This window comes from the organism of the source record quoted next, unplaced genomic scaffold (genome assembly GCF_019419815.1).
Source record: "Pyrus x bretschneideri cultivar Hongxiangsu unplaced genomic scaffold, Pyrus_bretschneideri_v1 Contig27, whole genome shotgun sequence".
NCBI classification, from domain to species: Eukaryota; Viridiplantae; Streptophyta; class Magnoliopsida; order Rosales; family Rosaceae; genus Pyrus; species Pyrus x bretschneideri.
Window position 1 is genome coordinate 5,673,936 of NW_025999579.1, and position 24,029 is coordinate 5,697,964.

General features: G+C 39.6%; 2 protein-coding genes across 3 annotated transcripts; both read left to right on the forward strand.

Moving 5' to 3' along the window:
• The first annotated feature begins 8,228 nt into the window (after positions 1 to 8,228).
• LOC103950031 (probable inactive leucine-rich repeat receptor-like protein kinase At3g03770) lies at positions 8,229 to 12,266 on the forward strand. Of its 2 annotated transcripts, XM_009361183.3 has the most exons (8): positions 8,229 to 8,530; positions 9,137 to 10,483; positions 10,576 to 10,709; positions 10,810 to 11,053; positions 11,156 to 11,367; positions 11,461 to 11,483; positions 11,574 to 11,685; positions 11,846 to 12,266. In XM_009361183.3, exons 2-8 carry the CDS (start codon positions 9,190 to 9,192, stop codon positions 12,056 to 12,058), a joined length of 2,232 nt encoding a protein of 743 aa, XP_009359458.2. In that variant the 5' UTR covers positions 8,229 to 8,530; positions 9,137 to 9,189; the 3' UTR covers positions 12,059 to 12,266. The 2 variants fall into 2 exon arrangements, with proteins under 2 accessions (XP_009359458.2, XP_048443455.1); XM_048587498.1 differs by having other exon boundaries at positions 8,229 to 10,483.
• Positions 12,267 to 21,633: 9,367 nt separating this feature from the next.
• On the forward strand, positions 21,634 to 23,285 carry LOC125479058 (F-box protein SKIP23-like). The gene is made up of 2 exons (XM_048588085.1): positions 21,634 to 22,577; positions 22,767 to 23,285. Exons 1-2 carry the CDS (start codon positions 21,634 to 21,636, stop codon positions 23,074 to 23,076), a joined length of 1,254 nt encoding a protein of 417 aa, XP_048444042.1. The 3' UTR covers positions 23,077 to 23,285.
• The last annotated feature ends 744 nt before the right edge of the window (positions 23,286 to 24,029 follow it).

Genomic DNA, 24,029 nt, shown 5'->3' on the forward strand with positions numbered 1-24,029 from the left:
GAGATTTTGCTTCACCGTTCATGAAACAGTTTAACATATTATATTATCAACAATGTTTTATGGCATGAAATTTTAGCAGTTAAGAATCATTAAGTACAAAAAATGAGTGTAGCGGAGATGAGAATATTTCATTAGATAAGTAGGCATACGAGGAAAGACACAATTAAGAACGAAGATATCCTGGGTAAAGTAGGAGTAGCTGTGATTAAATATAAAATGAGAGAAAATCAGTTAAGATGATTTAGACATGTGAATCAAGGATCTGCAAATGCTCTGGTTAAATGATATGATTACAAGATAGAAACTTGACCTAGGAAGACTTGGAAAGAGAATAAGAAAAGACATGGAGTACTTAAAGCTAATAGAAAACGTGGCACAAAACCGAGCGCAATGACATTCTAGGATATATACAACCAAACCCACTTAGTTTGATAAGGTTTTTTGTTATTGTTGTTGTATGAAAGATGGGACGCAACATATATATGTTCGATACATACAAGACTAGCTCCTTAACAGAGATTCTACTTCACCGTTCATGAAACAAGATAGAGTACTACTACTATCGTGTTACCCGTATAGTGACCAAAGTATTAATCATGTAGTGATCATCTGTGGCGTAGCCAGGGTTTTCAAATAATGAGATCATAATATCGACAAAAAAATTTTATTTGGCCATTTCATCGAGCACCAAGTAGACACATGCCAATTCATGTCAATATATGCCGAAAGTTTATGCCAACATATGTCGCCAACTACTATTACTTGTAGAGGCTTGTCGAGGGTGAATGTAGGATGGAGTAATGTTGAAAACTGCCAAGGTCGTTCAATTGTATTTCATACAAGAAGAGAAAAAAGGAAGACAAATACGATAGAAGAAAATAGAAGAAGTATGAAGAGGAGGTTGTAATCTAGTTTCCTCTAGTTGTCTACAAGGGTCAGATACAATATACAAACAAATATACATGATTTTTTTTTTTAAATTATTCGGATCAAAGACAACCAATGACTCCATGCTGGCTCCTTCACTGGTGATTTTCTATAGTTTAGTGTTTTACCATTTTTATGGATCTATAGTGGAAAGGGTTCTATGTAGGCATGATTACATGCGTTCAATATCGATCCTGCTGTAATGTTTGGTGCTATGTAGACAATACATGAATATCATACATTAGAAAATTACGAGATTACCATCCAAGTGGGGTCATTAGGCCATCTCCAATCGACCCCATCAAAGGGTTATAGGGCTAAAAAAAGTTCGGAATGACACGAAAATCGTCTTCAACTGAGAGCTAGGCCAAAGGGCTTGTGGGCCCCATTAGGCCAAAACACCCAAATTAGGTCAGCGGGTTGCCCATTTCCAGCCAGCCCTTCAGCCCAGCCCACTTGCCATCCAATGGCTACCTGGCGTTAGCATGACGCTAGCTAGCAACGGCTAGCTGAAGTCATGCTAACATCAGGTTACCGTTGAAATTTGATTTTTTTTTTTCTATAAATACCTAAGCCATTTCTATACCATTTCTCACATACGTTTCACTATTCCATACTATCTAAAAAATTATTGAGATTATATAAAGATAAGAAATTCGGAGGCTTATTCATTTAACGACAAGTGACACTTAAAATATGTCCAAAAATCTTATTTAAATATGGTAGTTTAATTTAATTAACCATATTAATTCAATTAAAATAATAAATTATTGAGGGGGTTATGTTTGGCCTATAGTCCCCTCGGTTGGAGATGGTATACAATATGGTCTGATATTGTTTATTAAAATATAATTTTTTGCAAGGCTATAGAGCCAAACATGGTCCTTTGACTTCCTTCGGTTGAAAATGACCTTAGATGTCGTACGATGGTTTTTTTTTTTTTTTTTTTTTTTTTTTTTTTTTTCCCACTACTACTCTATTGTTCGGTTTCATGGGAAGCCCTCATCCCACACTTAACAACTTGCATGATTGATGTGGGGTTTTCATAGGTCTAGTTTGATAACTTGGACCGTACTACTATTTTAGTCAAATAAGACAAAAAGTTATCGAATAGTATTAACTAAATTAATAGGCCGTTAGTCGATTTATCTTTTCGTATTTGACCATTAGATCACCATGTTATAACACTTGTATCATTTATTAATTCTAACCTTTTAATATGACCTCATTGTCCATCTATATTATAACAGTGCTACAACAATGCCAAAAAATTCTCCCGTATTTCACCCTATATGTTAATCGAAACTATGAGAATAAATCAACTTAGCTACGTCTAGTTGCTCAAGGAGTAACTTTAACATGTTTGATTGACATAAATTTGACACCCACCACCAGCATATGTGATATCTGCAATCTACTGTTGAAGTGGATAAGGACTTTTAAATCGCTCTGCAACCAGCACAAGCAAATGCATTTTCTCCGACTTTACTTAGGACTGGTTTGGGGTTATTTAAATTTTTTTTCTAATAGTAGATTCTTAAAAAAGTTAAGACTAAATTCTGTTCGTTAAATAAAAAAATAGTATTTTTTCTTCTTCTTAAAATCATATGTTTAAAACAGCAGGAAGCAGAAATAATTACACACGTACTTCTAAAAAAATGCTTCTTTTTTTTTTTTTTTTTTTTCTTTTTTTTTTTTTTGTTATATTAGAAGTTGGTGAACAATATCAAAGACTTATCTTTTTTTTTTACGACTGTGTATTCTCACAAGACAACAAGTACATTCAAAAATAAATAAAAAAACTACAGAAACTCCAAACTAGCCCTTAAATATACACACCACATGTTCACTTGAAAGTGCTACTCCGGAAAAGATGCAACCAATCCAATGACAGACAGTACCATTAGAGGACTGAGATTTAGTGGTTCTTGTTGTAATGACCCGGTCGATCTTGCAGGTTCATGGCACTGTCATTTATCTCGAAGATTACCTAGCAGTGTTTAAAGCTGTAAAAAGTTGTATAGGGTTGCTCATCAGTTCGAAAACGTTAATATTTCGTCAATCCGCATTCGAAGCGATCGAGATTTGAGTTTTGAGTTTTCCATTCCGATCCAGTAAAATTTGTTTAGCAGTGCTAGTATGATTGTATGCACATATGAAATATCTCCACAAAGAAAGTTGAGATTCCATCATAAAATCAATTGGCAATATAGAGAGTAGTCCAACCTCTTATAAGCCCATGCAAGGTCTCTCATTTCATCAATGTGAGACTCATTCTCAAAACCCTCCTCACGTGTGGCGAATTTTTCGAGCCAAACATGTGAACAACATAACAGAGTGATGTTGAGCACATGTGGCCGTTTGGTTCACATGTGGGACAACCTCGATTTTGAGCGTGCCTACGCATTCGTATCGATGAGAACTACGGAAATAAAATAAACGAAAAAATTCTAATACGTCAATGGACAAAAGTCAACGAAGGTCAACCTTTCCGTCATTAGGGTTATTTTCGTAATTTTAACTAATAAAAGTGCAATTTTCAAAACGGGTCGTTACATCGAGGGTGGATGCAGGATAGTGTGTGGTAATGTTGAAGGCTGCCAAGACTTTTCAATTGTATTTCATACAAGAAGAGAGAAAAAAGAAGACAAATATGATAGAAGAAAATAGAAGAAGTAAAAAAGAGATGTCGTATGATGGGGTTCTTTTCCCACTTCTACTCTATTTTTCTATTTCGTGGGGAGCCCTCATCCCAGACTAATGACTTGCACGATTGATGTGGGCTTTTCATAAGCCTCAATTTGAGCGTACTAATTATTTTAGTCGGATAAGATAAAAAGTTATTGAATAATTTTGACCAAAGTAGTAGGCCGTATAATGGAATATCGGACTAATTTGAGTATTACACATATATAGTCGATTTATTTTTTTCATATTTAACCATAAGATCACGATGTTAAAACACTTGTGTCCATATATATTATAATAGTGCTACAACGATGTCAAAAGATTCTCTCGTATTTCACCCTATATGTTAATTGAAACTACGAGAATAAATCAACTTAGTTACGTCCAGCTGCACTAGGAGTAACTTAAACATGTTTGATTGACATAAATTTGGCACCCACCACATCATATGTGGTATCTGCAATCCAGGGCCGTCTCTAAGATTTTGGGGGCCCTGTGCGAAATTTATAAAAGCGCCCCTCCTTAAGATAAGTCTTAAAAAATGTAGGACAATGTATTGATGCTATGACACACCCCGACCGAGATCGGAGCGTGCTGGCCGTCACTCAAAGGTGACGTAGCCATGTGCACGTGCGGAAGCTAGTAAGTAGTAATATAAAGGTACGAATAATTAAAAACTAGCATACAAGTACTAGAATAAGTGCTAGTTAGTGCGATACAAATTCAGAGCAGGTCTATAGCAGTCCAAATAAAACGACAACAGTAGTACGCCCGAAGGCGACCCTACAATGTGGAGTGTCTGTCAGAACGCCGGAAAGCTCTCAAGGGAAACCACCGCAACGGCTAAGCAACTAGAACCTGGAGGGGCGCAAAACAAAAGCGTGAGTGGGCAAAAACAAAGCTCTTTGAAAACCATTTCATAAAATACATTCTAACCCCTCACCGTAAAACCTGTATACTTCCCAGAAAATAAACATATGTACGTATGTATAGATATGCCCAACATGCTCAAGGGTATGCCAATCATGCTCAAGATATGCCATGTCAAAACCTCGTAATGAAATGTATGTGCTCAGGTATGAATCATATCAATAACATAACATCTGGCAGCCGGAGTCACCTAACGTGACCTGTACGGCTGCATATAGAGCTCAATCTCAAACTCAACAACTGAACCTGCCCACGAGTCGGAACCACTCTAGGTGGTCTGTACGACAGGCCTGGGTATAATACATATATACGCTCTAGTGCTACGATCACGTGAAGGCTGTGCGAATAATCGCGGGTCACCTACGAGTCGGAACCACCTAATGTGGTCTGTACGACATGCCTATGCACCTAACTTGGATCCAAGCTGAGCGTGTGGTGCGGGAGGTGAACAACACGTGAAGGACTGTGCCCTACTCTGGGCGGGAGCACTAACACCGGGGGTGCAGGTTATGAGCTCTCTAAGCATCTCTAAACACTATGTAATGCAATCGTTAATTAACGCTTACCTGGCACTTACCTATGCCTCCACAGCACCCACATATAAATATATATGACATATGCATATGTATATGTATGCCACAAATAATGCTTGCAAAGATGCATAAACGATAAATAATAAAGTGCATGGCATAAGGCAAATAACCCTTTTTAATTCAATTTCTGGGAATATAAATGTATATAGGTATATACGGAAAACAAAAGCCCACTCACTGGTATGTAGAAGGGTCGTAGCCCCCCTGTCTCGCGTGTGCACGCTCGTCCTCTGGGTACGTGTCACCTAGATGCGAAACCACTGTCCAAAAACTCCAAGCTCGGCCAACTTCGAACCAGGCCTTCCCGACGTCCAAAATCGTCCAACGAGCTTCTCCGACGCTCCTGGGAACCTGAAAATGGTATGGCTGAGCTCGCCTCGACCTCACGAGTCGAATGGTGTAGTTGGTTCCTTCGATCTGTGATGGTTTGAAGGTCCTTGGTGTGTGTCCGTACTCTCACAGAAGGAAGAAGAAGAAAGAAGGGAGAGAGAGAGACACGGGACAGGGATAGAGGGAGAGGGAGAGTGAGTCAGTGTGTGTGTGTGGCCCTCCACTTGCCACCACACACAAAATAACCCCACAACGTGACGAAAAACATCCTAGGGGCAAAATCGTAATTTCATACGTACGTTTTCTATAATTCCGGGACGGGATGTCACACTAGAAAACAACCACTTAAATCAAAACAAAGTTTAGCACTCACTGATTGCAATTTAAAAATGTCATGAATAATAAGTAAAAAGAGCTACAAACATAACATTCACTAAATAATCAAAAGCAGTTCAATCTTAAACAACCAAAGAAGAAAACGAATTTCAAAAACTCTAACTTCAAAGTTTCACTTGAATATGTAACATTATTATATAATAATATTGAAAAAAATATCGTCTTTTATGGTGTATTATTGGCACTCAAAATATCTTATTGTACTCTAAATTTTTGTATTTAGAAAGAAAAAAAATTATTCTTATAAGGAGTGTAAGATGAGAATTTAACGTGCTAACAAAATCAATTTTTGAATATAGAACATTATTTCATACCAAAAACAATTTTAAATATAGAATATTAGGTGACAAAAATTTTGAGGCCCCTTCAAATTTGGGGCCCTCTGCTACTGTACCTTTCGCACCCCCTCAACGCCCCCTCTGATGCAATCTAATGTTGAAGTGGATAATGACTTTTAAAATGCTCTGCAACCAGCACAAGCAAAGCCTTGCATTTTCCACTTTATTTAGAGCTGGTTTGAGCAGTGTTCTAAAAATTGGCTTAGGCGGCACCTAGGCGCTCGGCGGTGGAATCCCGATCTGATTCGAGCTAAATCGTTCAGGTAAGGTGAGAAGGATTTAGGCAGCTGCCTAGGTTGTGCTAGGCGGGGTTCGGTGCTCTGCTAATCTCCCCTCGCATCCCCACAATCCACAACCCACAACCCAAATCTTCAAACATGCGCTCTTGCACCCAACATCAATCAATGAACCCAAGTAGATTGAGAATATAAAAGGATGAACAATACACATAATCCGTCCGTTGGGTTTTACTACAGAGAGAGAATGGGATATGTTGAAGAGATCCGTCCGTTCTGTTGAAGAGAAGAGAGAGAGAGTCGAAAGAAAAATTGAAAATGGGAGGAAAAGAAAGGCATAACTAAAGACTAAAGAGAGAGTCCGACATAAAAAAAAATTAAAAAAAAAAAAGACTAAAGAGAGAGAAGGGGATCTCTTTGCAGAGAGAGAAAGAAGAGGAGATCTGTTGATAATAAATGCAAGCCTAGAGCCACTGAACAAGTGATGGTTGATTGGGACTAGCATTGGAGAAACCAGAAAAGTTGTCGGTTTAATTGAAAAAAAGGGCTTTTCTTTCAAGTTGGGTCCATTTTGTTCAAAGAAAAACAAACTAGGCCCAATATTCTTTGTATAAAATTAGAAAACAAGTCCTAAAATTATACACATATACTCATATTTTATAATATATAGTGTAAATTTATGTAAATCCGCCTAAGCCGCCTAGCCACCTAGGTGCTAGGCGTTAGTCTACCGCCCGACTAGCGCCTAGCGTTTTTTAGAACTTGGGTTTGAAGTTATTTAAATTTTTTCTAAAAGTGGATTTTTGAAAAAGTAAAAAAAAAAAAAAACTTAATTGTGTTCGTTAAATAAAAAAAAAGTATATTTTTTAAATTTTTTCAAGAGCATAGATTTAAAACACTAGAAAGCAGAAACAATTATACACATACTTTAAAAAAATCGTTTTTTTATTTTATTTTTATTAGAGGCAGGTGAATAATACCAAACACTTTCCTATCTTTCTCCATGACTGTGTATTCTCACAACACAACAAATACAATTTTAAAAAAATAAATACAGAAACTCAGAAACTAGCCCTTTCATACACACCACATATTCACTTGAAAGTGCTACTTCATAAAAGATGCAAACAAATCCAATGACAGACAGTACCATTAGAGGACAGAGATTTAGTGGTTGTTGTTGTATTGACCTGGACGATCTTGCAGGTTCTTGGCACTGTCATTTATCTCGAAGATTACCTAGCAGTGTTTAAAGCTGTAAAAACTTGTGTAGGGTTCGAAAATGTTAATATTTCGTCAATCCGCATTCAAAGCGATGGAGATTTGAGTTTTGAGTTTTCCATTCCAATCCAGTACAATTTGTTTGGCAGTGCTAGTATGATAGTATGTACATATGAAATATCTTCTAACTAGCCGACTGCTTCAGAAAATTTGTATGGCTTCGTCTGCTGCTGATTTTGGTCCTGGTTTGGCACACAGCCTGTAAAGTTATGGCAAGTAGCAATCACAAGTTCAAAGGACATGCATTCCTTTTACCAATTTACCCTTTTGTTTTACATATTTTGTGTTCATAATCGAATTACCAAAAAAAAAAAAAAAAAAAAAAAAAACAAGCCAGACTCTCTCAATTTACAAAGTTCTGATTTACTCCTTCAACTTTCAGTTTAGTTATAAGCTCTTAATCTATAAAATAAGTTTTTCTGAATTGTTAAATTTATCACCTTTTTGTTGTGCTATTCCTCGTTTGATGAACGGAAATAACTCTTGATTACAATTTTGTCAGTTGTGGACAAATTAGCATGTTTTAAAATATTAGACGGCCAGAAATCAAAATTGAAAGCCGATAGGACAAATTAAGATACCAAGTTCATAAGTCATTGCTTCATAAAAAAAGTACGAACTCCCTTCCACAATTTTTCTTGTGTTTTCAAGTTGGTCTCATGAGGTCCACCACTTCTCTCGTTGCTGCGCAGAGAGGGCAAATACTGTTTCAGAATATTAAGTAAAGCCTACTCCATTAATGATGGAGATAAACCACTTTTCTTTCCAAGAAAGAACACCATGTGGGAGAACTTTAATGCATTCATTGGAGGTACCCGCCACCCACTTTCTCTCCAAACTTTCTCATCTTTTACATCCATTTTTCTAAAAAATTTCACAATTCTTATTGCATCTAATAAACTCGTTTTACAGACGTGGGATAGGCCAGTTGTTAGAGTGTGAGTTTGCCTCGTTGAATTCAAGTTTGAATTTTTAAGCTAGTTGACCACCATACGTGTCTGTCTCTTTGCACTCAATCTTAATCCCTGTGTGTGAAGGATGTGAAGGATTTGAGTATTTTAGAATATCGACGTATAAGAAAATCTAATACAGTGTATTAGGAAGCAAGTGTGATCATCCACTTAGAACTTCACTTTCATTTTTCTCTGTTTCTGCCTGCTTCATATGTTTGTTGAAACTTTCTCAAATGCTCAACTTTGGACATTTTATTTTCTTTTATCTCGTATGAACTTTCTTTTTTGTATTTTATCTTATCTCGGTTTCTCTAAAATCTCAGAAATTTCCCATTATCCAATCTGATTCTGTCATAACTCACAACTGTGTTTCATCTTTAATGATCCCCAAATAGTTACCATCATTCTTAAATATAGGTTGGAAGTTTTCAATTCCTGCTTTATTGGGTTCTTTTATTTTGCAGATTTCAGAAACTTAACTCCTTCATGAAGCACTTCTGAGAAAAGCGATTTTGTAATGGGGTGTTTCAGATCATTTCTGCTGTTCTGTTTTGCATGGAGCTTCTTACTTCTAGGCACTCATCAACTCCAATCCTCACAGACCCAAGTGCTTCTGCAGCTCAGAAAGCACTTAGAGTATCCAAAACAACTAGAAATTTGGAACAATCCCAGCTTAGATTTCTGCTCCATTTCTTCATTTGGTCAAGTTAACATTACATGCTTGGACAATCTTGTAATTGAGCTCAGAATCAAGGGTGATAAGATTAAGCAATCCAAAGAAAGCGGCTACTTCAACGGCTTTCCAATCCAAAGCCAAACTTTATCAAATTCTTTTTCTTTGGATTCTTTTGTCACTACCCTTTCAAGGCTAAAAAGTTTGAGAGTTCTTAGCCTTGTGTCTTTGGGCATTTGGGGTCAACTTCCAGATAAGATTCATAGGCTGTCTTCCCTTGAACATCTGGATTTGAGCTCGAACTTTCTCTTCGGTTCAATCCCACCTAGGATTTCCGCAATGGCAATGCTTCAAACTTTTAAAATCGATGAGAATTTCTTAAATGATACTATCCCTGATTGGTTTGATTCGCTTTCCAATCTTACAACTCTGAGCTTGAGGAACAACAAGTTGGAAGGTACATTGCAAGGTCTTAGTAGCCTAAGCAGTTTACAAGTGCTAGATTTGAGCAGGAACAAATTGAACTCTGTGTTGCCTCCAATGCCGAAAGGGTTGGTCATGCTTTCCATCAGCGAAAACTCCTTCTCCGGCCAGATTCCAGTGAAATATGGCAAGTTAAGTGGACTTCAACACATTGATATGTCACACAATGCACTTATAGGCACACCTCCTGCTGCAGTCTTCTCTTTGCCTAATATTAGTTACTTGAACTTGGGGTCAAATCTGCTGAGTGGCTTGCTTTCAGGCAATCTAATCTGCGGTAGCAAGCTTAATTTCATCGATATATCGAATAATAGTTTGACGGGTAAGTTGCCTTCATGCTTAAGAAACGTATCAGAAGAGAGAGTTGTGAAATTTGGTGGGAATTGTTTGTCCATTGGTATGCAAAACCAGCATGAACAAGCATACTGCAAGGAAGTGATCAGCCTGAAGAAGAAAGAGTCCGGAGGGAACAATGTAGGGATCTTGGTGGGAGTGATTCTAGGATTAGTTGTACTTAGTGTGCTTCTGGTTTTAGGGTTTATCATTTTCTGCAGAAGATATTGCCTTCGTGGAATATCGGAGCAGAATTTGCTGCATAAATCAGTGCAGGAAAATTCAGCAGATGGGTTTTCGACCAAGCTTCTAGCAAGTGCAAGTAGGTCAATCGCTAACCAGAATGTACTCTCTTTTTTTGTTTCATTGAATGAATATTTAAGCTGATCAAGTTGGTTCTTTTTGCTTATTTAGGATTTATTTCACAAGATGGAAAGGTAGGGATACAAGGCCTCCCCGTGTGCCGGACATTTTCTTTGGAAGAGTTGATGGAAGCTACGAAAAATTTCAACAGCTCTGCCTTTTTGGGTGAAGGTTCATATGGGAAGGTATAGTTTCAATGCAGAACATAATTACGAATTGAAACTATAATTTTCGTAACAACATATATTCTTTAAGTTCTTACTCTTTCTTTCCTTTGGCATGCAGCTTTACAAAGGAAGACTATACAATGGGACTCAAGTTGCTATAAGGTGCCTGCCTTTGTCAAAAAAGTACACAATTCGAAATGTTAAACTTCGGTTGGATCTGCTTTCCAAGCTTCGGCACCAGCATTTGGTTTGCCTTTTAGGGCACTGCCTCGATGGTGGTGGACAAGATGATTACAGTCCGAACAAGGTCTACCTTGTGTCTGAGTATGTCCCCAATGGGACATTCCGTGCTCATCTCTCTGGTAAATCTTCAAAACCTAAACACAATATACTCTTGGTGGAAAAACACAAACTTATCATTTTGTTGTCTAAGCATAGCAATAATGTTATGTATGTTTTTGTAGGGAATAGTCCTGGAAAGGTTCTCAACTGGTCGGAGAGATTGGCAATTCTAATTAGTGTGGCCAAGGCTGTGCACTTCCTACATACCGGAATTATTCCTGGTTTCTTCTGCAACCGCCTAAAGACGAACAATATCTTGCTCGATGAGCATGGTATGGCAAAATTGAGTGACTATGGACTGTCCATTCTAGCAGAAGAAACCAATAAATCCACGGTTTGTCTCCTCATAGTGACTCAATGATCACTTACCCCTGCGATAATTTTTTCTGCCCACGCAGTTCTGATTGTGTACTTGTCTTGTTTGCAGGCAAAAGATGGCCTAACATCATGGTAAAATTTACACCATATTTTTACTGTCTACTTTCTGCAGGTTTGTACTAGAGTTCTTTAGTTGTTGACATTTAACATTGTCTTGATCAGGCAAATGACAAGTTTAGAGGACGATGCTTATAGCTTCGGATACATACTACTGGAGGCTCTTGTTGGATCTTCCATGCCTTCTCGAAGAGAAGTAATCCTTCAAAATAATATGGTAACTCATTAACTTCTGACCTGTTGCTTATCTACACTAATATTTACACTTCACACGAAAAATGCGCAGAATTCATCATGTCCTATTGTTCTCAAGATTTTCATGACCGTATAAGTACGCGCTTTTATTGATCGAAAAATGGTTCTACAATTTGCTGCAGGCATCTCTGAATAGCCAGGACGGGCGGAAGCAGATAGTTGAACCGGCTATTCTAGCCACATGCTCACAAGAGTCTCTGTCGATCGTGATCTCTATAATGAACAATTGCATTTGTCCAGAATCGAGCCGTCCATCTTTTGAGGACATCCTTTGGAACTTACAGTACGCAGCTCAAGTGCAGGAAGAAACAGCAGATGGAGACCAAAAGATTTGACACACTGCGTCGCATTCATTGAGTTATATTTTTGTAGCCTCTCCAAATCACTGCCACTTCATTGATTTTCAGAATATTGATTTTGGGGCCAAATAAACAAGAGAGAATATGTGAAATTCTTTAGTGTGATCGACAATAGTCCACCAATGTTATATCACGTGCTTTATTCATTAGTATTATCCAAAAATATAGAGACATCTGACCGCCACATTGAGTTGTATACCTAAAAACATTTGGGCCAACAGTGAAAGCTTTGTTTTTGTTACAAACCACGTTACCATTCTAGCTCGTATAAATAACTAATTCATCTGAGATTACTGAAAAAACTTAAATATTCTTGATATAAATAAACTTAATTATATACAGCAAGATTAACATCGTTAATATAAGGATTTGATTGTATAAATGACACGCCCGATCCCGATATCCACCAAACATCAAGGTAGGCACGTGCTGGCCGACATCCGAAGGTGACGAAGTCATATTATGTGTGTGTGTGTGTGTAAGGCATATACATATAGAACACTTCTTCATTCATCTGAAGGTTCTACATCATGCGCCTGTAGGCAAATCATTCGCCCGTAGACAGTACCATTTGCCTGTAGGTACTACATCTTCCAGCCGAAGCCAATATATAAATATCTTCCGGCCGAAGCCACCAATCTACGCCCGACTAAAGCCAATATAAATAAGTATCTTTTGGCCAAAGTCACCAACCTACGCCTGGCTGAAGCCAATATAAATATCTCCCACCCGTAGGCACCAACCTAATGCCCGGCCGTAGCCAATATAAATATCAATTGACCTGTAGGCCCCTACATCACCCGATCAAAGCCAAAATAAGTATCAATCGCCCGTAGGCTCGTACAACACCCACCCAAAGGCATATAAGTATCAATCGCTCGTAGGCAGGACCGTACGAATAACCACTAAGTAAGTATGTAAGGACATTAACATAATATTTATAATATATATATATATATCTATCTTAATCAGAGTTCAATAGTTAAAACGTCATATCGTAAAACCTATTTGTAGCATATAGTCATCAATCATATATACTACAAAGAACGTAAACTCGATAAAGCATGAATATCATAAAGCGTAAATCCAATTTACTCATAAACGTTTCATAAAACGTAATCGTTAAACCATGTTTTTCATGTATACATTTCTAATAGTAAAATATGCGTTTTAGAAAGGGTCTCCTCACCTTACACCGTTGGCGAAGAGCCGTGCAACCAAGGGTGGATGGAAACGCCACAAACAATTACACTTAAGCACATAAAGGTACCAATTAATAAAACTATACTATAACGATTGAATTTCGGGAAACGAACGTCATAAACAGATTCATGACATCGAATTACCCTAAGAAGGGTCCCGGGCAAATTTCGTAAAGGTCAACACAAAGAATATTCTAGGAATATTCCAGAGAATATTCCATTTGGGTTGGGTCGATCTAGCTGATTCTGGGCCTAGACTTTGGGCCGGTTTTATGGGTTTGGGATGAAAGGTTTCTAGGCTGGACTCAAGGTTGGGCCGGGTAGCTTGGGCCAATGATTGGGCTGGGTTAGTGTTTTCGGGTCGGGCTTGGCCCGTTTCTAGGCCGAAGGAAGAGGAAAGCCGGAGCTTTCCAAGCGTCGTCAACCACAAAACGTAACCAAAACAGGTCGTGCAATATACCAAAATGAAGCCCAAGGAACAAGGAAGAGCTTCGTACCATTTTCACAACATATGGTGGCCGGAGTTGGCCGAAGTTGGCCGGAAAAAGGCCTGGAAGTTTCACGATCTCACCAGGATATGCGGAAGTCTCCCCGAGCTGGTTTTTCTTTGTCAAACGTCCCCAAAACATACTTAAATTCTTTAAAACAACCTAGAATGTTGAAAAGGAAGGATGAGCAATGGTATTTCGAGCCTCACCTAGTCGGGAAAGGTAGAACTTGCCGGCGTGTGGGTGTGCTAAGCATGTTTGGGTGGTCTCTGTGCTTCACAGAGAAGGAGGGAGAGAGGAGAGTCCAACGACGGTGGTGGGTGATGGTGTTCAACGGAGGAAATGGGTGTCCGTGTGTGTGCATGTGCGCGCTCGGGGGAGGAGAGCACAAAGTAAAGACGAGAGGGAGAGCTGAGATAGAAAGAGAGATAGAGGTCTTAGCGTTGTACACGGAAAATAGGAGAGGAAGAGAAAAGAGAGACCAAGAGAAAGTGATGGAGAGAGAGGGTGCCACGTGGCAGGCAAGGAGAAGGGAGAGTCGAGGGACCAAAATAGGGGTGGGCCTCTTGGGCATACCATTTAACGAGAATGTATGATATACAGCCTAAATTTACACTTTAATTTCATAAATATCAATTTTTATAAAAATTATCAAATATATCCAAAATTTTACTGGAGTAGACCTCAATACCCTCAAAGTTAATAACAAACCTAACCCTAAATCCAAACACTATTAGATGAATGAACCTGTTTATTCAATTCCACCTGTTTATGAATGAACCTGAATTCATTTCCAAGAAAACTTGCTGTTTGACAATACCATCCACAGCTCATGGTCTCATCCCCACCTCCCAATCAATCAGACATTTTGTTTATGATTTTGGTTTTGCAATAAAAATTGAAATTTGTTTGTCTACAAGCAATTGCAAAACATTGAAATTTGTTTGTCTACAAGCAATTCTGATGGGTTTTGCAATAAAAATTGAAATTTGTTAGGTTTTCAACGCATACCGAAAGTATAAGAACAAAAACTAGTTATTATTTTAATCTTTTTAATTGAACATTTCAAAACAATATGAAGGAGAAGGATAAGCAAAGGCAGAAGGGGGGAGGGTTGCGGTGGTGGGTGGTCCGGTAGTAAGCAGTCTTGTGAATTTGAATGATAGGGAATTCTAACGATTTTAGGTGTAGTGTAATTTGATTATAATTTTTAGGGCAGTTTGGTCTATTTAAGCGTGTTTTTTTTTTTTTTGGCTATAATTGATAGTTTTTATAAAAACTGATATTTATGAAATTATAGGTAAATATTGGTTATATATGAGAAATTCCCCCATTTAACACCAAAAAGCAATATTTAAACAAATAAAACCTAACCAAAGTGAAAATATCAAAATACCTCTTTTGTTCCGTAAATTTTGGGACGGGTTGTTACAATAAAAGAGGAGTTAACACACAGTCTATCATAAATAAGAACCTTCAATAATATACCAAAAAAAGTTGTATATGAATGATTCTTACCCTTTGCGCTTGTGATCTATACGATCGATGCCCTCTGCGATATACTTCATCGCTCAAGGTTCCCTTTGCACATCGAAAATTTCAGACAAAAAGCAAGAGTTTAGCAGAGATTAAACAAAAAAACTCAATTTTAATGCAGATAATAAGCAGATGTCTTGAACCGCTCTCAGTAGTGGAACTGACAACTACAAGAATTGCTTAATATAGGAAGAACAAGAGACTGAACTCTCTCCGGGTGCATGCTAGCTACCAAGTCCGAATCCAAATCCAAGTCAAAATTTCAAGAAGCGGAGGAAGTAGGTACAAATTTAAGCTTTGCTGGAGTGTTGCGATAACTGTTACTTATTTTTTACTTGATAACTGTCAGGAAAACTTAGCTAATTCATTTGCTCTTCTAATTTTTAGAAGTGGATTTACATATTAAGTGGTGCGTGCGTAGCAATTGTTAATTATTTCTCCTTTACCCAAAAACAAAGGTAATTTCCAATGAGTTTAAATCCCAAGAAGTTGACCCTCCGATTAAAATTTAGAGACACTTTATTGGAAGTTCAAAGGAAATGCATGTTGTAGAATTCTAAGTCAGGTATGCTCCTTTGTTTTGGCTTCGTGACGGGAACTTGATAAAAATGTGGGTGATTTTCTAGTTGAAATACTTCATTCTAACCGGACATTAGTCCTACTGCTCAGGACCTTATTCGGTGTTGTGTATTCTATTCTATTTCTTTCCTTAAATATATGGATATTGATTGAGTAATTAATTTATCACCCTTAATAATTATGACATTTAGCCTTTTAGGATAACGAAGAATAAAAATGAAAAGTTTCCTATTCACATAGGGATTGGTTTACTACATACACACACAAAGTTTTCCATTTGTCACTAGGATTTGTTTGGACGTGTAAAACAAGGAAACTTTACTGAAAGTACCCTTTCCAATTGTCATTAGGATTCGACGATATAAAAGGAGTGATTAAGCACTGAGTATTTGTAGAAAAAGGTATGTAGGCTAAAAATTATATTTGTTATTGATACATGAATGTGGAAAAATGGAAGAGAATGCAAATGGAAGAGAATGCTTATGGAAGAGAATGCAAATGGAAGAGAATGCTTAATTTTTTCTCATTGTGTTTCTCTACAAGATTACAAGGATATATATACATGATACAAGTGTGTAGGTAGGACAAGGTAGCCGTCCTAGTGTGTAGGTAGGACGGCTATAGAGGACAAGGTAGCCGTCCTAGTGTGTAGGTAGGACAAGGTAGGACGGCTGTAGGACGGCTTGACGGCTGTAGGACGGCTTATTCTTCCAATAATAATATTATATACAATTACACAAGGACTCCAACCATATTCCTTATTTGTCTAACACTCCCCCTCAAGTTGGAGAGTGGATGTCAAGAACTCCCAACTTGCGTAACATACCCGAAAACTTTTCTTTCCCAAGAGGTTTGGTAAACAAGTCTGCCAACTGTTGTGCCGTACCCACATGCTTGGTCTCTATTGTGCCATCTACAATCTTATCTCGTATAAAGTGACAATACATCTCAATGTGACGAGTTCGTTCATGAAAAACAGGATTGGCAGCTATATGTAACGCTGCTTGATTATCACAAAATAAAATGGAAGGACCATCCAAAGGAATGTTCAAATCCTTCAACAAAAAACGAAGCCAAACTATCTCGCAACAAGCACCTGCCATGGCCCTATATTCTGCCTCTGCTGAAGAGAGCGAAACGGTTTTCTGTCGTTTTGTCCGCCAAGAAATCAAAGAACCGCCCAAGAATACACAATACCCAGTAGTCGAACGGCGAGTGATAGGGCAACCTGCCCAATCAGAATCACAAAACGCAGTTAACTTGGTCTGGTTGTCAGAACGAAATAATAAACCTTGACATGGAGTAGCCTTCAAATAACGAACAATACGAAGCGCAGCATCCATATGAGATATCCTTGGCTCGTGCATAAAACGGCTTAGAACATGCACAGAATAGGTGATATCCGGCTGAGTGATAGTGAGATATATTAACCGACCTACTAATCGTCGATACTTTTCAGGATCCTTGAGAAGTTCTCCTTTATCAGATAATTTTGTGTCATCCATAGGAAAAGCAATGGGTCGTGCTCCCAAAAAACCATAGTCCTTGAGAATCTCTAATGCATACTTGCGTTGAGAAATATAAATCCCTTGTTTGGAACGAGAAACCTCAATACCCAAAAAATATTTTATATCACCAAGGTCTTTTATCCGAAAATGATCACGGAGAAAAGACTTCAGAGAATTAATGGCACTAGCATCATTGCCTGTAATCACAATATCATCCACATAAATGAGCAAAGCTGTGAAAGAAATACCAGACTTTTTAGTGAACAATGAATAGTCAGCTTTGGATTGTTGAAAACCGGCAGAAATGATGGCACTAGTGAATTTGGCAAACCATTGGCGAGAAGCCTGCTTAAGACCATAAAGTGACTTGTGAAGGCGACACACAAGATTCTCCCCCTGTCGCCGAAGACCAGGAGGAGGAGACATATAGATTTCTTCATGTAAGTCACCATGTAAGAAAGCATTATTAACATCAAGCTGATGAAGAGACCAAGACTGACTAGCAGCAAGAGCAAGAAGACAACGCACCGTAATCATCTTAGCAGTAGGAGAAAAAGTGTCATGATAATCAATACCTTCAGCCTGAGTGAAGCCTTTAGCAACCAAACGAGCTTTGTAGCGGTCAATAGAGCCGTCGGAATTGTGCTTGAGTTTGTACACCCACTTACAACCAATGGGAATTTTGCCAGGGGGCAAGGAAGTTAAAGTCCAAGTACCATTAGCATGTAAAGCTTGAAGCTCCTCAGTCATAGCACGTTGCCAATTGGGGTCAGTGGCAGCCTCGGCAAAGGAGGAAGGCTCCACAGTCCGACTGACAGAGTTAATGTAAGAAAAATGCCTGGGAGAGTAACGGTGATAAGAGAGAAAATTACAAAGTGGATATCGCGTACCTTGTGTAGAACCGGGTTGCGAAGTCGAAGATGGGTGGGATGGCAGAATCACCTGCGAGCAAACGTAGTCTTTTAAATAGGATGGAGGTTTATGGGCACGGGAAGAGGTGCGGGGAAGGGGAGGAACGGGTAATGGGGCAGCAAGGAAATCTGTGGGAGGCGTGGAAGGGGAGGAAGGTGGAGGAGGGTGAGGCGTTGGGGCAGGAAGGGGTGGGTTATATGTAAAGTCCAGAGGGGGTGGGATGGGTAGGGTAGGCGAAGAGGAAGGGATAGGAGGGTGAGAAACGGCATAAGGGAAAGTAGTTTCGTGAAAGATGACGTCTCGACTAGTGAAAATGCGGTGATTGTCGAGATCGTAAAGGGTATAGGCCTTTTGTTCATGAGGATAACCGAGAAAAATGCAACGATGAGCCCGAGGGGAAAATTTGGTGGTGGGAGTGACAGAGGTGGCATATGCCAGACAACCAAAGACGCGGAAGTGATCATAAGATGGGGTTTTCGAAAAGAGAACCTCAAATGAGGATTTATGATGGAGAAGACGGGTAGGGAGACGATTGATGAGATAAGTAGCGGTGAGAACACATTCCCCCCAAAACTTGATAGGAAGATGAGATTGAAAACGAAGGGCGCGAGCGGTTTCAAGAAGATGACGATGTTTTCTTTCAACAACGCCATTTTGTTGGGGGGTATAAACACAAGAAGTTTGTAAAAGCACTCCATGATCAGAGAAAAAACTACGAAGAGATAAAAATTCACCACCATTGTCAGTACGAATGCATTGGATGGTAGTGCGGAATTGGGTAGTGACATAAGCAAAAAAATCCTTAATTAATTGTTGAGTGTCAGATTTATGTTTCATGAGGAAGACCCACGTAAAGCGAGAAAAATCATCCACAATGGTTAAGAAATAATGAGCACCAGAAAGAGAAGATTGACGATTCGGGCCCCAAATATCACAATGAATTAAAGCAAAAGGGAAAGTTGATGAAATTGAACTCAAAAGAAAAGGTTGACGAGTTTGCTTTGCCAACGGACAAACATCACAAATATGACTAGAATCAAAAGTACAATTAAGAGAGCTAGATGCTAAAGCTTGCAAACGAGTGGAGGAGGGGTGACCTAGACGCCTATGCCAGAGGGAGGAGGGGATGGTAATGATGTTGCAGAGAGGTTGACGGGTGGGGAGAGAAGAGGTAAGGGCCACAAGGTAATACAGATCGCCACGTCGCTTACCCATACCAATCATCGCCTTCGAAACCAAGTCCTGCAAAACACACCAAGAAGGAAAGAAGGTTATGGAACACGATAATCCATCTGTAAGTTTACCAACCGATAAAAGGTCCACTCGGAAATTAGGGACACATAAAACATCCTTCAAAGTAACTGATGAATTTAAAGGAAGAGTGCCGGTAAAAGTAATGGGAGCGGAAGCACCACTAGGCAAAGAAACAGGCGGCAAATGTGAAGGAGAACGATTAACCAAACATGAAGCGGAAGAAGTAATATGATCCGTAGCACCACTGTCAAGAATCCATTGACCATGACGAGAGGTGACAGGTAACAAACCTTGGGCAAAATCAGTAGTGAGCACGGCATTGGCCTGAGGAGGGGTGGTGGTGTCACGTAGAGCAGCTAGAACACGGGAGTGCTGCTCGGCAGAGAGGTCAGGCATGGCAAGCTGCAAGTCATGCAAAGTGGGCTGGGCCCCGTGCACTTGGTGGGTCGCTGGAGTAGAAGAGGAGGCAGGGGCCTGGGTGCCTTGCACGTGATGGGCCTGGGTGAAATTATGGGGCCGGGAAGCAGAAAACCGTGGCTGCCGGGGAGGACTGGAAGGTGCATGGCTGCGGGAAGAACTGGAAGCAGTGGCACGGCGCGGTGGTCGCCACGGTTGGCCATGGAGGGGATGGCCAACGGGATAGCCATGAAGTTTATGGCAGGTGTCTCGGGTATGATAATCAAAATTGCAGTAGGTGCAGTGGAGGGGAGGACGAGCAGAGGAGGGACGGGACGGGCCACGAACAGCCATGGCAGCAGGTTGATCGACAGAGCGGAGGACGCCCAGGGAGCGTTGTTTTTCAGCTTGAGACACCGAGGAACAGGCCTGACGAACAGTGGGAAGGGGATTCATTAAAAGAATCTGGTCACGAACAGCAGCAAAGGATTCGTTGAGGCCCATTAAAAATTGCATGAGTTGTTGACGGTCATGCTTGGCGTTGCAAGAACATGTGCAGCCATCATTATAAGAAGCAAGCTCATCCCAGAGAGCTTTCAGGCGAGTAAAATAGGCGGAGATAGAAGAAGAACCTTGAGAAATTGTAGCAAGTTCCCGGTTGAGTTGGAAGATGCGTGGAGCATTACTCTGAGAGAAGCGTTCGCGAAGATCATCCCATACAGCTTGGACAGAGGTGGAAAAAAGCACAGATTCTTGAAGGTCAGGTTCCAAGGAATGCAGAAGCCAAGAGAGAATCATGTCATTGCAACGACGCCAAGCCGCGTGAGCATCAGGGTTGTCGGAGGATGAAGGTTCTTGGATATTGCCAGTGATGAAACCAAGTTTATTCTTGGCACTCAAGGAAAGCTGCATGCCACGGGCCCAGGATGTGTAGTTATCACCATTCAACTTCTTGGATACAAGGACAAGATTCGGGTGGTCGGAATGATGAAGGGAAAAAACACCATCGGAAGAAGAAGAGTCAGCCATGGGAACGGCAGAGAAAGCTGCCGAAAAAAAAATTAGGGCTAGGGTTATAAACCTGCTCTGGATACCATATAGAAAAAGGTATGTAGGCTAAAAATTATATTTGTTATTGATACATGAATGTGGAAAAATGGAAGAGAATGCAAATGGAAGAGAATGCTTATGGAAGAGAATGCAAATGGAAGAGAATGCTTAATTTTTTCTCATTGTGTTTCTCTACAAGATTACAAGGATATATATACATGATACAAGTGTGTAGGTAGGACAAGGTAGCCGTCCTAGTGTGTAGGTAGGACGGCTATAGAGGACAAGGTAGCCGTCCTAGTGTGTAGGTAGGACAAGGTAGGACGGCTTGACGGCTGTAGGACGGCTAGTGTGTAGGTAGGACAAGGTAGGACGGCTGTAGGACGGCTTATTCTTCCAATAATAATATTATATACAATTACACAAGGACTCCAACCATATTCCTTATTTGTCTAACAGTATTCATATTCACAGTTTGTGCTTTCACCACGAGATTGAGAACGAGAAAGATTGAGAGAGAACATCAGAAACCGGGATCTTTTCTGCCTTCTTCTTCTTCTTCTTTCCCGGGATCTTTTCTTTCGTTTTGCAGTACCAGCTAACCCTTGATAGTTTAATACATGCATATGGCGAGTGGTTCCGGTAATATCCCAGACGATCTGTTAGAGAACATCAGAAACCGCCTCAACACCAAAACCGACGTTTCTAGATTCCGCGCAGTCTGTAAGTTGTGGCGGTCCTCTATTCCTTCCTTCGAGAAGAACCTGCTCCAATTGCCCTCGGAAGTGAACATTGCAGACCCAGACAGCGGCTATGATATTTGCGGATATAGCTTTACCCTCGTCGAGAGTGTAGTCTATCATCTCGCACCTCCCAACGATGATGATCCCCAGAAAAGAGGTTGGTTGATTAATGTCAAACAAGTAGGTCTTGATCAAAAGGGTGAACAACACACTCATCACGTGTTGCATCCGCTCTCCCGCTTATTTCGAGGGCAGCCCAAGTCCTTCCCCAACGTATTCAACTTTATGGAATCTCGGGTATTTGAAGTGGCAATAATGTATAGTCTAGTAGAATATGGTGGGGAGATGCGTGGTGATTTTAAGGTGGCTGCATCCTTGAATCTTGATTTCCCTGCTTTCATGGCAATTGATCTATTCGGAACGTTGTACTACGGAGAGCTAGGTGCTGACGTTGTAGATTGCACCAACTTCCTTCTGAAGTTGGATGACGAATACCGCGATTTTCAAGACGTTATTTTCTTCAAAGGAAGGTTTTGTGCCGTGTGTCGTGACGGGAGAGCAGTGGCGGTTGATTCTTGTCTGAATATGGAAATGATTGCATCTCCATTACCGAATATCGCTTGCCTTGACCACGAGAAGAAGAAGAAGTTGGTGGAGTCGTTGGGAGAGCTGCTTTTAGTTGATATGTATTTGAAGGGAAATCCGTCAGACTATACATTCGAGATTTTTTACGCTCAAGCTCACGAGAAGCAATGGGTTAAGCTAGAGGCGCAAGCTCTGGATGATCGAATATTGGTGCTAGGGGATGACGGCTGCTTCTCTCTTTCTTGGTTTCAGGGAGCCTGTGAGCAAGAGTTATCCCCCGAAAGCGGCTTTCTATTCTAGGAGGGAAGTGGGCTTCATTCAATGGAATGCCTCGTTGGTTTAGCGAAAAAGGTAGTTTACTTGCTTAGTGCTTGCGCTAAGGGCTTATACCCAAAAAGTATGACACGCACTATATGTAATGGGACGGACTGGATGAAAGATTTCCCTGGAGTGGAAGGGAGATGTATTTATTTCCACGAGCCTCATCATAGCAAGAGTTACGAGTTCCATCGGTTAAGAAGCATATTAAGCGATATTGCAGTGTACAGCTTGGATTCTGGCCGTGTCTCGCGGTTAGCAGATTTTCCGAGTTCGAACATCATCTTTTGCCCACCCCCAACCTGGACGTGGCCTAATATGCCAGAGTTGTCTTGCAGACGTGATCAAGGGGAAGACTCCGGATCAAGGGCGAGGAAGAGGAGGAAGATCAAGGCCGTCGTGAGATGCCGTAATGGGCGTTGAATAAGTTCTCGATCGGTGGTGTTTCTCTTTTACATACCATGTATTCTGTTCTAGCTCGATGACTTCTTATGATTCTCTGTTTGAACTTTGTAGTAGTTTTTGTAACTTATACATCTCATTGTCTTGTGTGTTTCTGTTTTCCGTTTCCAAGTTGGTGTTTATGATGATCGATTACCGAAAAATATGAAGAAAAACGAACTCGAAATTGAGATCTTAGCAGAGCAAAAGGTTGCTGAAACTGCATAATAATTTCAATAATTCACTTGATCCTATATTACACCTTCATTCTTATCTGCAATCTAGCAGAGGTACAATGGTTTCAATCAAGGTACAGATGTATTAGCTTATCTTAGCCATACAACACATCATGGACGAAGCCAGAGATCAATATGAACGGGACCATTCTCAAACAACAAAGTTATAAATTAAAAAACTCAAGAATTTACTAAACAAAACACTTATATATTAATTTATAAGGTTTTTTTTATTACTAATACCATCAAATATCTTTATAAAAATAAACATGTTATTGTTCATCTATTGATCTATAACCCAACTTCTCAATTGATTCTTAAAAAATTCCCTAACAGTATGTTTGGATGAGGGAAATAAACATGAAATTTTGGTAAAAGTTGGAATTTATAAATTGACAGGCACCAATTCTCTTGTTTGGATTCATAAACATAGAAATTTAGAATTTCCGCATGGAAAAAAAACTTGGAATTTGGGACCACCAAATCCCAAGTTCAAATTCCATGTAAATAGGTGTCATTTCTCAATTTCTATGATTGAGAATTTAAAAATAACAAATTCCGTATTCAATTCCATTGTTAGTTTAGGTTAACCAAACAAGAAAATTTACAAATTCTAGAAAATAAAATCTCGTCATTTCAATTTTCGTCATTTTTAAATTCCTTAATAATCTTAAATTTCTTCACTCAAACATAGTGTAA

Excerpts from the sequence above, each read along its gene's own strand:
- LOC103950031 (XM_048587498.1), top strand. The coding sequence starts at position 9,190 with ATGGGGTGTTTCAGATCATTTCTGCTGTTCTGTTTTGCATGGAGCTTC. Across the intron at positions 11,484-11,573 it reads AAAGATGGCCTAACATCATG|GCAAATGACAAGTTTAGAGG; the intron begins GTAAAATTTACA and ends TGTCTTGATCAG. Across the intron at positions 11,686-11,845 it reads TAATCCTTCAAAATAATATG|GCATCTCTGAATAGCCAGGA; the intron begins GTAACTCATTAA and ends AATTTGCTGCAG.
- LOC125479058 (XM_048588085.1), top strand. The coding sequence starts at position 21,634 with ATGGCGAGTGGTTCCGGTAATATCCCAGACGATCTGTTAGAGAACATC. Across the intron at positions 22,578-22,766 it reads GACGGCTGCTTCTCTCTTTC|GATGAAAGATTTCCCTGGAG; the intron begins TTGGTTTCAGGG and ends TGGGACGGACTG.